Source organism: Emys orbicularis, chromosome 6, assembly GCF_028017835.1.
Source record: "Emys orbicularis isolate rEmyOrb1 chromosome 6, rEmyOrb1.hap1, whole genome shotgun sequence".
Taxonomy (NCBI): domain Eukaryota; kingdom Metazoa; phylum Chordata; order Testudines; family Emydidae; genus Emys; species Emys orbicularis.
In genome coordinates, this window is record NC_088688.1 from 129,258,649 (window position 1) to 129,274,736 (window position 16,088).

A 16,088-nucleotide genomic window follows, 5' to 3' on the forward strand; every position below is an offset into this window, starting at 1 on the left:
TATTTCCCTTTTTATAGATGGGCACTATATTTGCCCTTTTCCAGTCTTCTGGAATCTCTCTTGTCTTCCATGAATTTTCAAAGATAATCGCTAATGGCTCAGATATCTCCTCAGTCAGCTCCTTGAGTATTCTAGGATGCATTTTATCAGGCCCTGGTGACTTGAAGATATCTAATTTGTCCAAGTAATTTTTAACTTGTTCTTTCCCTGTTTTAGCCTTTTCTGATCCTACCTCATTTTCACTGGCATTCACTATGTTAGACATCCAATCACCACCAACCTTCTTGGTGAAAACCAAAACAAAGAAGTCATTAAGCACCTCTTTGATTTCCACATTTTCTGTTATTATTTCCCTCCCCTCCGTTGAGTAACAGGCCTACCCTGTCCTTGGTGTTCCTCTTGCTTCTAATGTATTTGTAGAATCTTTTCTTGTTACCCTTTATGTCTCTAGCTAGTTTACATATACAGCTGCAGTAATTACATGCTCAAATTAAGCACATAATTGTGTGCGCAACTTGTTTGACAATCTATTTTTTTATTAGTCGACTTAGATGTATTGCAGTGTCAGATTTTATTAGTTATCACTTTAATGATTTAAAAAAAATCTTTCTGACAGTTAAACACTCTTATTTCCATGAAAGTGACGCACAAAAATCATGCTGTCCTGGATTCTAGAGAAGATGAAAGTTAAAATTTTAAAAAGTAAAAGCTTTTTTATATTTGAATTGATATATGAAATTGTAATCTGTAAAACTCAAACACTGTTGCAGGTGAAATTACTTACGGAGGGCGAGTTACAGACACCTGGGATCAGAGATGCCTGCGTACAGTCTTAAAGAGGTTTTTTGCTCCTGAAACATTAGAATATGATTACAAATATTCCGAGTCAGGTAAATACAATTAGAATTATAGAGGATTTCCATTTAGGTTAATGCAAACTATGTTTGTCCCATTTTTTTATGATTTTGTGTGTTTAATTCTGTATTTGTGTTTTAGAAAAATTCTGGTCTTTCTGTGATGAATCTTGCATCAGTCAATGGGGTCTGGTTCACTCTGTGTGTCTAAGAACTGGATAACAAGCTTAGTTAATGTCTTCCTAGTTTTTTATTGAGAAAAAGGTCTCTTGCCCCACAGAGGACATTATTGGTAGTGTATCTCCTTCCATTCCCACAGACAGAAGTCTCTGACTCAGAAGTGCAGTTTCCAAAAAGAAGCTTTTGGCCCAAATTTTGCAGTATTTGAGAAGAACCTTGAGCTCTGTTGTGGACTTTCTAAGATTTTCAGGGACTCCGTAGAATGTGGTTCTTCTCTGAAAAGTCACTATGTAAAATATTACCTTCTTACACCTGAGTCTCTTCTCATACTATTTTTACACTAGAGTAGTCCCTGACTTCCATGGAGTTACTCATGATTTACTCCAGCGTAAATGAAAGGAAAATTAGTCCCACAATATGTATAAAGAGTTATATCTGCCGAATTTAGTGACAAAACTATTTTTGCTTGTGTTTTATACTTCCGTTAGCACTGCTGAGCCAACACAATTAATGGTAATAATTGTCTGTGCTTCTAACTTCTAGATCTTAGAACACATTGCAAAGATGAATAAACATTATCTCCATTTTACAGATGGGGAAACCAAAGCACAGAGAGGTCAAGGGTGAGATTTTCAAAAGTGCTCAGTCCACTCAGTTCCCCTGGTTTTCAAAAGGGCTCATCTTAATCTAAACACTTAATCTAAAACTAATCTGGCACCCCAAATGGGAACTCATAAGTGGCTCATGGTCACATAGTGAGCCAATGGTAGCATTGGAAATAGAACCCAAGTCTACTGACTTTCCTGTCTAGTGCATATTTAGTGGATGATGCTACCCTCCCGTAAGAAAGAGAGAACTGGATTGTATCTAATCCTTCTTGCACATCAACAGACTTGTTTGCTAAAATCCAATAAATTACAGTTGAGCAAACCCATTGAAGACAATAGGGTTTCCCAGGTGTCATCAAGGGCATAATCTAAAGACAAAGGGTTCGTGCATGTGTAATTGAGGGCAGAATTTGGCCTGCAGAACCTTTATCCTAGGTAATGGTGCATGAGAATCTATCTTGACTTGCATATTCCAGGGTGAATGGCAGGAATGGCAGATTAGAAAAAAAACATTTTTTTACTTGTGAACTGAGCATATCTGATCTGGAAATGCCAGAGAGATGACAAGCCTAGAACCCCACTGCTATTTTTACAGAGCCACTTCTCTGATTAGAGCTGTACTTTAAAGTCCTTACCAGAACTGGCCCAGGGCTAAAAGTTTAGCACAACCAGGAAGATTCTAGTATTGCTGCAGGGTTTATAACTCCCAATGAGTCCTTGTATCCCGCTGAGGGTGCTAAATCTTTTTACCCTGGCCATCTTCAGGGAGAAGAGAAGCTCTCTTGCTTCCCATTGAATCTTGAAAAGCTGCATAGCACCATGCTCAACAGGTGTTTGAGGTGGATCCCACTGCTACAAGCACTGCACATTGTCAGCATTCTCGGCCTGAAATGTGGCCAGAGCGTCAAACGAAGAGTTGACCAGAGGGACATTTCTCACTAATTTGGGAGCATTTTATACCCCCTTTGCGCTGTTGCAAATGACTACACGAGGCCCAGTGCAATGGAGCATCAAGCCCATGGAGTTTGAATCTCTCCTTCTTGAGCTGGGCTACTCCTAAGATTCCTTTTTTCAGGACTGCTCCACTCACCCCCTCCCCAGAAAGGCTTTTCTACCTCCCTTGTTATCAGTGTGAGGCAGTGACCCACCTGTCTCAGTGACTCACCAGAACCCACATCACCATTTTTCTGCAGGAACAACTGGGAGCAGTTTTTCAGACGTGCTGCCACCCATTACAAATCGATCTATTTTTGGTACTTGTATGTCACCCATCATTGTAGCCTCTGAGTGCCTGGCAATCATTAATGTACCTATCTTCCCAGAATCCCTGGGAGGTAGGGCAATGCTATGATTCCCATTGTACAGATAGGGAACAGAGGTACCCAGAGGGTAAGTGACTTGCCCAAGGTCACATAGCAACTCTGTGGTGGAGCAAGGACTTGGACCCAAATCTCCAAAGTCTAAGGCTAGTGCCCTGACCACTGGACCCTCCTTCTGCTCTATCCTACATACACAACTTCAATGCCTTTAATGTCATTTATTCATGTCCCTTTATATGTATTTCCCTGGAAGAACAGGGGGAGCGGAGGAGAGAATTTAATTTCAGTTTGCTGAATATCCATCACAGGCCAGTGACAGATTGCACTTACTTCAGTCCAGCACTTATCATCTCAGCCACACCAGTCTTTCCTTTTCCAGGCCTGGTAGTTATGCTGTTAACAGATGGCAATTAATTATGAGTAGTTAACCCTAGTTGTGTAAGTTCCTGAGTAGCTAGAAGCCTCCAAAGGGGAAAAGAACTGTAATGACCCACCAGAGAGTTGGAAGGCCAGTCAGGAACTAACCTGGGGCTCACTATACCTGTGTGAGTTGCCACTTGTCAGGTTTTTAGCTCAGCAGTCAAGCCTGTGAAAGCCATTTGATTCTTTTTATTTTAAATAAAGTTTGTTCTGTCTATGCGATATAACAAGCAACATCCCATATCCTGCTCAAGTTTTTACATTGTTTCCTCAGGCAACAAATATCCAGTTGTTTTTCTGTTCCAGAATATAACCCATTTGCTTCAAAAGTTCTAGTTCCTCTGAAATGCTAAGACACACTAATGCAAAACATGAAAATGTGAGACTTTTGGCCCTACCTTTGTAAAATTCTGCTTCTAACAATTTTAGAGTGTCAGAATCTGGTATATGCCTGTCACTCATAATGAAAAATGTTACCATCCAAATGTATTTTAAAGCATATTCGTATTGATGTTTTGTTGTTTATGTGGTGAATTCCTTTACTTCTTTGGATGTGCTTTCAATAATTTAAGTTTTTCCCTAATAATATACAATATATACATTTTGACATTTCCATACATTTTTGCTCATTTATTTCACAATAAAACATTTTAATATGGAGTCTGTATGTGCATTTGTGTAACAGGTATATATTTTGCCCCTATGGCTGATAGTTTGCAAGATTATAAAGACTATATTGAAAATTTTCCTTTGATCGACGACCCAGAAATATTTGGAATGCATGAGAACGCCAATTTGGCTTTCCAGGTTTGTAGGCTTTTCTTAAATACATGTTGTAAATTAATTATATTAAACGAATTATACTTTGTAGTTTAAAGGGAGAATTTGATTTAATAATTATAGTTTGCTAAGCAGAAATAACAAGCAAGAATTGCTAGGGAATCCACCTCTACTCATTAGATTTATTTTTTCCCATATGTAACTCCCGAATATGTTCTTTAACCTGTTTCCGGTCAAGCTGCGTTTTTATGAGGTGCACTATGATTTATGCTGGACAGTTGTTTATTGACATTGATTCTATCCTTAGATTTACACAAATCAGCCTCTTCTTATGGGACATTATAATTCTGGATTAGACTGATGAGAGATGTGAAGGAATACTGACAACCTGTTCAGAACACATACATTAATATTTATTAAAACATATGCATTTTCCCTGGAGGGACCCAAACAATCTTCCAGAATCCTTAAATCCACCCTCATAGTAGTCTAGGAAAAACAGCATTACACACATACAAACACTCATTAAAAATAGTTAGATAATGTGGTTGAGATTTTGAAAACAGACTAGGGGATTTAGACACAGATCATAGAATACCTGGGTTGGAAGGGACCTCAGGAGATCATCTAGTCCAACCACCTGCTCAAAGCAGGATCAATCCCCAAACAGATTTTTGCCCCAGATCCTTAAATGGCCCCCCTCAAGGATTGAACCCACAACCCTGGGTTTAGCAGGCCAATGCTCAAACCACTGAGCTATCTCTCCCCTGAGCTGGGTGGGACTCAAGTGATCTGGGTTCAGTTTCTGGCTTCACCAAAGAATTGGTGGCCTTAGGCAAGTCACTTAATCTCCGTGTGTCTTTGTTCTCTATCTGTAAAATGGGGATAGTGATACTTCCTTTCTCCCACCCTTAGAATTATCTATTTAATTTGAGAGCTCTCCAGGAGAGAGACTGTCTCTTGTGATGTGCATGTACAGCACCTAGCACAATAGGGCTTTGATCTTGATGGGTAACTCCAAGGTGCTACTATAACATAATGATCTTTCATTAATTTAGTGGAAGTTAAGTGTCTAAGTCCCCTAGACCAGCAGTTCTCAAAGCCAGTCTGCCGCTTGTTCAGGGAAAGACCCTGGTGGGCCGGGCCGGTTTGTTTATCTGCCACGTCCGCAGGTTGGGCCGATCGCGGCTCCCACTGGCCGCGGTTTGCCGCTCCAGGCCAATGGGGGCTGCGGGAAGGGCGGCCAGCACGTCCCTCAACCCGCGCCGCTTCCCGCAGCCCCCATTAGCCTGGAACGGCGAACCGCGGCCAGTGGGAGCCGCGATCGGCCGCACCTGCTGACGCGCCAGGTAAACAAAAGGGCCCGGCCTGCCAGGGGCTTTCCCTGAACAAGTGGCGGACCAGCTTTGAGAACCACTGGCCTAGACTGCTTTGAAAATCTCAACTACACACTCTCTCTTCCACACACAATACACCATTGAAAAGCAATATCTTTTGTCTGTCATAAGCACTGAATTAGAAAAACATCCACTTTTGCTTGTAGTATAATATTAATTCTAAAAACTAGACTAATGTCGCAATAAGCTTGCGGCATAGCACTATAAAAGCAAAAGACTGTCATACCACCTAAAAAAACAGAAGATAAACGACACATTATTGAATAAACTTTGGTCCTAGGGGTTTGAAGCAGGGATTTTATAACTTCCAATAGTAAGATAATGAAAAACATTAAAATTTTAACTCAACTCCCTTAATTTCATAGTCTCATTCAGTATATACTGCAGTAAGTTTAATGAACTAAGTTAGAAACGTACTGAGAAAAAATGCCCATTTCACACTTCTTTCTGTAGAAAGCAGTAAAAATTGTTACTTTTAGATAGGTCAATGGGGAAAATAAAAACAAATCTTTTTTATCTAATTTTAAATGTTTATACTGAATTCAAGCAGCATCAAAGGTCTGGAATTCAGTGCAGTGGAATGGATGCATTTTATAAGAGATGGAGGTTGAGAAAAAATTATTCCCATGTTTTCCAGTTTTTTTTCATATATATATATATATATGACTCAAAATAACACACTCAGTGATCATGGGGACTTATTTCTTATGGTAACAATAGCTGGTCAAAAAAGCCACCTAAAAACAGAGCAAAGTCCTATTTACAGATTTCAATTACATTTTCAAGTAAATTCAAGAATGAAAATATCGTGAACAAATTATAAAATTTTCCTTGGAAGAAATTGGTTCTGAATATAAACACCTAAAAAAAAGAGAGAGAGATTAAAATATTTAAGTAATAACATGTGATGGCAAATTTTTAAAGGTTCACTGCTTTTCTGTTTTTCTCTTTGCAGCGTAAAGAGACTAGCACTTTAATCACGACAATACTTGAGGTTCAGCCAAGATCAACTGCACAAGGATCAGGAAAAAGCAATGATGAAATTGTTCAAGAGCTTGCTAGCACTATCTTGACAAAACTGTCTGGTAGGATAGTGTTGTTAATGGGTTTTTGCCAATATTACTGCATATATATAATGGTATTTGGGGAAAATATGTTTGTTTGTTTGTTGATGAAGAACCTTTTGCATATATAGGAAAACTGTTATCACTGGAGCTGTCAGGGTTCCTTCCCCACTCTGAACTCTGGGGTACAGATGTGGGGGCCCACATGAAAGACCCCCTAAGCTTATTTTTACCAGCTTAAGTTAAAACTTTCCCAAGGCACAAGTTCCACCTTGTCCTTGATCGCTGCCACCACCAAGTAATTTAAACAAACATTCAGGGAGGGCCACTTGGAGCTCTACCTCCCCCAAAATATCCCCCCAAACCCCTTCACCTCCTTTCCTGGGGAGGCTTGAGAATAATATCCTAACCAATTGGTTACAAAGTGAGCACAGATCAAACCCCCTGGGTCTTTAGGATACTGAAAAACAATCAGGTTCTTAAAAGAAGTTTATTTTAAAAAAAGATAAAAGAATCACCTCTGTAAAATCAGGATGGAAGATAACTTTACAGGGTAACAAAAAGATTCCAAACACAGAGGATTTCCCCTCTAGACAAAACTTTAAAATTACAAAAACAGGGACAAACCTCCCTCTTAACACAGGGAAAATTCACAAGCTAAAACAAAAGATAATCTAATGCATTTCTTTGCTATTACTTACTATTTCTGCAATACTAGATGCTTAGTATAGGGAGATGTATTTACCCTGCCCTGGTTCTTTTGCTGACTCTGAGAGAACAAAACAAAGACACAAACAAAAACCTTCCCCCATAGATTTGAAAGTATCTTCTCCCCTTATTGGTCCTTTTGGTCAGGTGCCAACCAGGTTATCTGAGCTTCTTAACCCTTTACAGGTAAAAGAGGGATTAACCCTTTACAGGGTAAAGAGGGATTTTATGCTACCCTTAGCTGTATGTTTATGACAGGAGGTATATGGTGGTATCAGATGTGAATGTATCTCCACACTGACACAATAAACATACACGTAACTACATGTAAATAGAACTTGTTAAAATGGATCAAAAATATACTGTACTTTAAATGATAAAAGGGGAAAAAAACCAACAATTCATAATTAACCTATAGCAATTGCTTCATACAGGGGGAGATTTTCATAGGGACAAGGCACGGTTAGGCACCTAACAATCATTTGTGCCTTTGAAAATTGTGCCCCAAAGTGTTACTGAGACAGAAAACATACTAGAATTCAAAACATTTTGCGTGGATAATCAAAATATCCAGATTTACACTGGCTAGACTATACATTTATAGATATGATAACTTTTATGCTTCAGAATGTAAAACAATCAACAGCTGTGTGGGGTTAAGACTACACTGTCGTCATAACTATGATGTTATTGCACAATGGTAATGGTTTCTGCTTTCCTTTAAAGCATCTGATACCGGCCATTATTGGAGACAGGATATTTGACTAGATAGACCAGTGGTCTGATCCTGTATGGCATATCCTACTAGTTGTGTGTGGCATATAGACACAGTGGGGAAGACATCCCCAGAAAAGGGTGGTGATTCAGGTGCTTAAATCCTGTAAAAGTCAATGGAATTTAAGTATGTGCTTTAAAGTAAAGCACACGCGTATGTGTTTTCCTGATTTTTCTTAGTCAAAAAAATCTCTTCCTTAATGTTTATTCATGAGTGTGACAGGGCGGCCTATAAAACGAGAACAGAAATAGAAAATATTCTCAGCTTGGGGCTAAACCCAGTGCTGTATGGCCTGGCTGTGGAGACCTGCCTTCCCAAAGGCATTCTCCCTTTTCCATCTTCTAAGCAGCCACTCTTAAATATCTTCCCTCCAGTACCTATTCAAGAAGAGGGACAAGCTTAACTGGCGCTAACTCCCTGCGAACAAAGGGGAGCCTCTGCACATTGGGACAGGAAGTTTTAAGATGTGCAACTAAAGGCCTCAGTCCTGCAATCAAACCTGCATAGGGAGTCATCATTTACCCTCACAGAAACTCCTGTGCAAGTCAGTGGGATTCCATGCTGGCAGGCCCTTATGCATACACAGAACCCCATTGACTTCAGTGGGGTTCCAGGCAGGCAGGAGGGTCCATCCATGTGGTTCTGATTGCAGTGTTAGGGCATAAATTATGTTGTGAGATTTAGCTATTGCATATAAATGCAGTGTTAAGAGATCCTTCCATAAAATAATGCGCCTAAGAGCTAGGGGAATGTGTCGTTAAAGCTGTTCACCAGAAAACAATGAAGATTCCCTTGGGGAACAAAGGATGAAGCTTGTTGCTATGATATCCTGTCATACCAATTAGTTTGTCAGAACATAAGATTTTCTAAACAGTTGTAACTGTTAAATCCGTGTACAATAATTACATTTTTTTAAAATTATGCACCATTGTGCCATTAATACGCAAACACGTCAGGTGCAATTATCTACATGTGGTGGTTTTTTCCTAAACTCTTGCCCCAGCTAGCGAAATATCACTGAAATTCTCTGCTCCGTAATCATTGTGAAGATGTTTAATTTGTTCCCATTTTAAGAAGAGCGTGTTTCAATATGTTTTTAATGTCAAATGGTTTAATGGTTTCTCTTTGGAGAGAGGTGGAACGTCTTGATTTTCGAACATGTATTTTGGAAATCTTTCTCAGTAATATGTACATTTTATTTTCAAGGGAAAATGTTGTTTGTAGACTCTGTATTTGGTGAACTGTTTTCATGCTCGCAGTGCTGCATGTTAAACAGCAGCACCATGAGAAGAATCAAATTTAATCTAATAACAAGAGGCCAGATCTTCAACTGGGGTAAATTGGCACTGCTCCGTTGACTTCAGTTCAGCTGATTTGTACCAGCTGAGTCTCTGGGCTTTCTTGTCCAAACATGTATATTGCTAGGGACAAACCCTGCCCCTCCTGTGAGGGCACTAGCTCACGAGTGGTCCTGCTGCCTCTCTGCCCCAGGGAAGATTTTGGATGCCGGTGGGGCACAGACCTTCACTCTACCCAGGCTTCCCTGCACATCGCTACCCAGCAGGGGTTCAGAAGGGGAGTGGGACTGGTGGTGCACCACTCAATGATCCATCGCTAAGGCTAAGATTTTGTCATGGATAATTTTTTTCAGTAAAAGTCATGGACAGGTCACGGGCAATAAAGAAAAATTAACGGAAGCCTGTGACCTGTGCCTGACTTCTACTAAAAATATCTATGATAAAATGGATGGGACTGGGCAGCTGCGGGGTAGCTGGGAGCTCTGGGGCCCCCACCACCTGTGGAGGCTCAGAGCTCCAGGGTCCCCCTTCCCCCTCGCCAGCTGCAGGGAGCGCTGTGGGAATCCCCCTGCCACCACCGCAGTGGGGAGCTACGGAGGTCCCTCTGCCCCTCATGGCAGCCGGCTGCTGCGGGGTTCCCCCTGCCCTTCTGTGGTGGCAGGGAGCAGCGGGGGTCCTCCTGTCCCACCGTGGTGACTGGGGAGCTGCGGGGTTCCCCCTGCCCTTCCACGTCAGTAGCAGGGAGCTGCCGGGGTCCCTCTGCACTGCTGCGGAGGGCAGGGAGCTGCCGGGGTCCCCCTGCCCCGCGGCGGTGGGCGGGGAGCTGCCGGGGTCCCCCTGCCATTGGCAGTGGAGGTACCCTGCACCTCCCTGCTGCTCCCAGCCGCCAGGGCTGAAGTCACAGATTCTGTGTCTTCCGCGACCTCCGTGCCATAACCGTAGCCTTATCCATCGCTCATTCTCCCTGTGTGAGGGAAGGTGGGCATGGGGGAGGCGACTCCAGACCCGAGGCTGCTGTAGCAAAGCTACTCCAAAAACTTGGATGGGAGCAAGCAGGGGGGTTATTTCCTGCCAGTCCCTGAGGAGCTCCCCAGCAGAGGTGAGCTTGGAGACAGCTCATCAGGAAGGAAACTGGCAGTTTTCCGATCGAGGGATAACATTGTTTCTCTCCTCCTTCCCTCGCAGTAGAGACACCAGAACTTTCTGAGTGATAAACAAGGGCTTCTATTGCAGGAAAACTGGATATAGACACTGCTTCAGAAAGCCTTTTTGTCAAGGATGACAAAGGACGTGTGGACTCTTTAACTACTGTACTTGGACAAGAAGTGGATCGGTTCAACAATCTGCTCGACTTGTTAAGAGTATGACACTCAATTGAATCATTTTACATTGGGTGGCAGTGTTACCGGAAGCGCTATAGCTAGATTGTACCCCTGCCCTGTGCTCTGTGGGGGTGTAAGGGCTCCCCTTCGTTGTGCAGTGCAGCTAACGGTTACCCACAATCACAACTCCTGCAGGGGCTCTTACTGAGATGTTCCTCCCACGGCAGGTGAGGGAGCAGGCAGAGCTGGCTGGCTGCAAGGGGACGAGTATGCTACACCCCTTAAAGGGGAGTAGTAAATTACTCCCATCCTCCCTAGTGAAAGTGACTAGACGTGGCTGTGTATAGAGTCATAGTGTTTAAGGCCAGAAGGAACCACGGCTGACCTCCTGCATATCAGAGGCCACCAACAACTGAAATGAGACCAAAGTATGTCAGCCCACAGGAGACTAGGCTGTTATGTGCCACAGGCAGCAAAGAGGAGGGACCAAGGTGTATATAACAAATAATCTAGCCCTAAATAGCTGGTTCCGTTATGGTGTGGGATCACCTGTTTAAATTTTTGCAGCCATTGCATACTTGTCCACTTGGTAGTTTTGCTAGGTGGATTTCATCATTAGCATCTAGAGAAATTATTTAAACTCCTTACCTAAGAAGGGCCGCACAGATTGTTATGGGTGCAAGGGATTATGCTTACTCTTGCTGTCAAAACGTTGTAGAAGAGAGTATTCTTTAAACAGTACTAATGTTGGGTGGAAAAACGTTTGACCAGAGTACAAGGAAAATAAAAGGTTCAGGCTAGTGGTTTGTGACCGTAAATCATATGAAAATCCACAATCCGATTATGTGGGGAGAGAGGCGTAGTGCCAAAAGTCACTGTATACATTAATTTGATCAAAATATCCTTTATTTTTGCAGTAAAACCTATCTAAAATTATTTAAACACATTCCAGCCAGTTAAAATAACCATCTCTAGTACCTGTTGCTTCTATTCCTCGGCAGCCAGAGTCAAGGAAGGTGGGTAGAGGAGAGAGATACTGTATCTTCTTCTGCACTGCTTTCCTGCCTCTGACAGTTCTGTAAACTCAGTGACTTTTTCCCTAATCCCAGAGAAAACACAGAATCTGAGACCCACCTACAGGGGCCTTGTGACAGGCTACTATATCCACTGAGGAGACTTCTTGTTCTCTCATTGGCCAACTCTGACTGGGACGTGAGAATGGTCATGGCTCTGCAGGAGGTGGTCATGATCAGGCACTTAGCTTCCCAGATTTTAACTTGGCAGTTCTCAGTGTTCTGTGAAATTGGTTCAAATGTTTATTAGCATGTCCACACATCTGCATTTAAAAGCCATGAATGTTATTTTAGATGAAGTTCATGGGATCCACAATTCCCATAACAGCCATTGCAAAAATGCAGCTTCAGTAAAGATATTTATGGTTTGGTACATTATTACATTTTTATTTTTCAGAGCTCTTTAGAAACCCTCAACAAAGCTATTGCTGGTTTTGTGGTGATGTCGGAAGAGATGGAGAAAGTATACAACAGTTTTCTTAACAACCAAGTTCCCACACTCTGGGCCAATTCAGCATACCCTTCTCTGAAGCCATTAGGAGGATGGGTAAAAGACCTTGTACTAAGGACAACCTTTGTAGATGTAAGTAAATTGCCTTATGATGAGGTGGTGTGCTAGGTCCTTGCTCAAGGACTGAATTTGGTCATTCCAGAAGCTTGAAAGAGAAGCTTGGCCCAAAACCACCGTACCCAAACTTCCCACCTAATCCTCTCCCCAGAATTTTAAAATCAAACCTGTACAACCTATAGCGCTCTCAGAAATCCTGGATAAAGGGGCAAGAGGTAACCCAGATCCAAATAGTGGCCTTATCCATTTCTGGAGACATGGTTTCAATCTGCCTTCAGTCACAAATGCCATTGTGCTTCATAGGAAAGGCATAATGCCATCGGGGCACTGGGAGGGGCGCACTGGGGAGCTGCTCTTGCTGCTCTCTTAAAAAGGAGCTACTTGCACTCCCCACAACTCAGCTATCTCAGCATTTTCCTGTGTGCCAGGGTGGGTGAGATCATGCCCCATCTGGGACTGGTAGCCATGCCAGTCGTGGTAGGTTTTCCTTTCTCCTTCCCCTTCAGTAAGACATGTACTGATATTTATTAACGGTTTCCCGATCTCCACCATGAGCTTGTTGCTGTTACTAGTACCGGCATGGACTCACTGGTACTGCAGGCACTGCCATTGCCTGTAGGCTCCCTCACAGCCCTTAGCTTTCCCTTCCCACAACTCCTTCCACCTTCAAAGTCCCATTTTCAAAGTCTCTTCAGAGGTGAGCAGTGGGCCGTGGGAGGATTACATGATGGATCTTCAAAAGGTTTGGCTAGGAATTGGACAAGCAGTTGAGATTGTGGTTGCTTCGCAGACCTAACCTCTGGAGTTTTTCCTTTTGAGATGTGCTCCTCCCTGCCCTTAATGTAGAAATATCACTTTTTCCACTTCAGTTTTCACCATGCTCCTTGTAGCGTGCCCATGCCAAGTAGGATGTAACATGCCTATTGGCCGTGTTCTGTATGGCAGCCTGGCATTCTGTAATTACCACTTTGGGAGCTTTGAGATCTGGATCCAAATTTTGTGGCTTAGGCTTATCTCTGATTCGACTGCAAAGTCAAGGGGTGTTAGGCTCAGGGGACTTGGGGCAACCTGTTATGGAGATACATTGGTCACTGTTAAAACCTTGCCATTTTACCCTAGATAAGCAGATGTGGTTAAGTCAGTGTTTGCAGTGTTCCCTGTATTTCTCCGTGTTTGCCACAGGGAATATCTAAGAAACAGTACAAATACTATGATACATTATTTATTTCTTAAGGCAGTTTGACAAGATTTTAATGATAACCACTGTAGGAGCCAGCTGTAGCATGCATACTTTATAAGTGTAAAGTAAAATGGACATGTCTGTTACATAAGATCTTTTTTCCTGTACCATAATGAAGTATAAAATTAACCATACATGGTTTGAATCTTGTGGAGTGGGGTTCTGATCTTGGGACCAAACTCAACTGTGCTGTATGTGGGTGCAGTTGAAGTCAGTGAGGTTGTGCCAACTTACAGCAAGTTGAAATTTGGCCCTTAATGTAATGAGAATGTGCAGTAAAATAGGAAATGTGAAGCTTCATAAATAACATCCACTAAAATGTTCTGGTTTTAGTCCTGGCTCAGAAGGGGTCAACCGAAGTCGTTCTGGATCTCTGGTTTCTTTTTTCCACAAGGATTCCTGACAGGTAAAAAAAAAAGTCAATAAAAGTAATGTACATGTGTAAAAGCTTGTCTTTCCTGTTGCCTGCTCTACAAAACAAAATGTGCCAGGACACAAAGTTGCCAAGTCCGTGGTGCTCCGAAGCCCTGCATATGTTTTCCAGGACTTTCGGGGCTTTCTTCTTTGCACATAGCTGAAAATGGCCTGGGTTTTGAGTAAACAATAGCTCTTTTGGGCTGCCATCTGCTGAGCTCTAATCAGGATTGCCAGTCCTTGTGGTACACCCTCCCTAGTGAGACATGCAGAGTGTCCTGTGCCCCACCCCACCAAAGAAGAAGAGAAATAGAGAGAATTTCCTACAGCCCAATAATTCTCACTAAAAGCAAGTGGAACCTTTGTATGAGAAATAGAAGCAGAAGAGTGTGCAGCCCTTTCTGGCTCTGTCCTTTCGCTTTTACACCTATACAGAGAAGCTGGAGGGGATGGTCTTTCCAAGCCTTAGCCCTGCAAGAACAGTACGTATAGGAGGAAAGCCTTTGCTAATTCTCCCCTCACTGAAGCAGAAACCAAAGATTGGAGACAGCATCACTCAACCTGATTCTTTTCCTCCCCTGAAAGAGAGAGGTCTCATAGCCCTGTCTCCAGCCGAATCCCAGAAAGCTGAAAGACTAGTATAGTATTTCATTGGAATACAAGTAAAGAAAGAAAGTACATGTAAATGAACACAGTTTGATTTGTTTTAGACAGACTGTTTTCAAGTAGGCAAAGAAAGCATCCAGATCGTTGTTAGACACTATAAATAGTTATTACTGAGAGCTCTGCTTCCTTGATTGCAGAGTAGAGTTAATAGTTGCAATACTTGGATTATAAAACTCCCACGTGTCTGTCACTAAGATATAGGGTTCCATGTGTCTGTGTGCCAGTTTGTATGTTTCCAACATTTTTCATGCACTAGTCATAGCTAAAGGAGTGTTCTGTTAGCTTGCAGTTTTCCAGTTCGGGTGCAGAGTAAGGCCGAGTGAAAATTGGAATTTCCATCCCATGGGAAATTCAGATGTTTCAACATTTGTTTTCATCACAAACCAGGATGAAAAGTTAAAATATCATTGTCACAGAACGAGATGTTCCAAAAAATGTCTATGCAGCTATGGCAAAACATTCCAGTATTCCCAAATGCAAATCATTTGGATTTCTTGCATGCTCAGAACATTTGGCCTTGGGTCAGTTCAACATTAAACTACATCTCCTTATGCTGTCACATTTCCCTATAGTGCTTAGTATCCTCTTTTCCCCCTGTAGGCTGGACTTCCTGGCCAGACTACAGCTTCCGTGATGCACCACAGTCATGTGATTCCCATGCTGTACCACACAGTTTGGTTGGAGGAGAGTTCACGTTACCTCATGGGAGATGGAGTCTGGCTAAGGAACCTGGCCCATCAGAGAGAACGGTGGGGCATCAGGCACCCAAAGCTACAACCTCATGAGCTGATGTGGCATGATAGGGAAATACAGTTTAAGCTTGAACTGACTCAAAACGTTTCAGGTCAATTCAACAAACCAAAAATATTTAGATTCAGGCTGAATTGACCCAAAATGACATCATTTGTTTAGATTTTCCAAATGGAAATTTGAAAAGTTTCAGCAAAATGAAAATATTCCTATAGAAAATTTCAGTTTTGCAGAAACTGCATTTTCCACCGAATAGTGATTTGGATGGAAAATTCCCAATCATCTCTAATGGATAGCAAGATGGTAGCTTTTAGCATTTTTATTCTCAGTGATAAACATGCAGGCAGCTCTGTTGCGTGGGTGAAATGTCTTGTTCCCATTTACAGTTGGTCAATTGAGCTTTCTTGACTGCACACTCCAACTGACCCCTCTCCCAATTTTATTTAAAAAATACTTTTTTTCAATCTGCCAGGCACTCTTCAAAATCATGCTCGGAAATATAACTTACCAATAGATGAGCTTAGTTTCAGCTATAATGTCATCCCTGTTTATCGAGATCAAGCACAAGTTACAGAAACATTAAAAGTGTGCCAATTTGGACAAGAATTACCTATGGATATGCAGGTATTTTGGAGTTTATTATCAATACTGA

The 16,088-nt window shown here is 42.0% G+C and overlaps 1 protein-coding gene across 1 annotated transcript in view; it reads left to right on the forward strand.

Annotated features, from left to right (window-relative positions):
* The window catches only part of DNAH6 (dynein axonemal heavy chain 6), a 180,585-nt gene that overhangs the window by 161,506 nt on the left and 2,991 nt on the right, over nucleotides 1-16,088 (forward strand). The window contains exons 68-74 of the mRNA XM_065405933.1: nucleotides 771-890; nucleotides 4,067-4,188; nucleotides 6,514-6,643; nucleotides 10,637-10,764; nucleotides 12,196-12,381; nucleotides 13,940-14,012; nucleotides 15,909-16,060. Of these exons, the coding sequence (XP_065262005.1) occupies nucleotides 771-890; nucleotides 4,067-4,188; nucleotides 6,514-6,643; nucleotides 10,637-10,764; nucleotides 12,196-12,381; nucleotides 13,940-14,012; nucleotides 15,909-16,060 (911 nt within the window). The remainder of the gene's footprint in view (nucleotides 1-770; nucleotides 891-4,066; nucleotides 4,189-6,513; nucleotides 6,644-10,636; nucleotides 10,765-12,195; nucleotides 12,382-13,939; nucleotides 14,013-15,908; nucleotides 16,061-16,088) is intronic.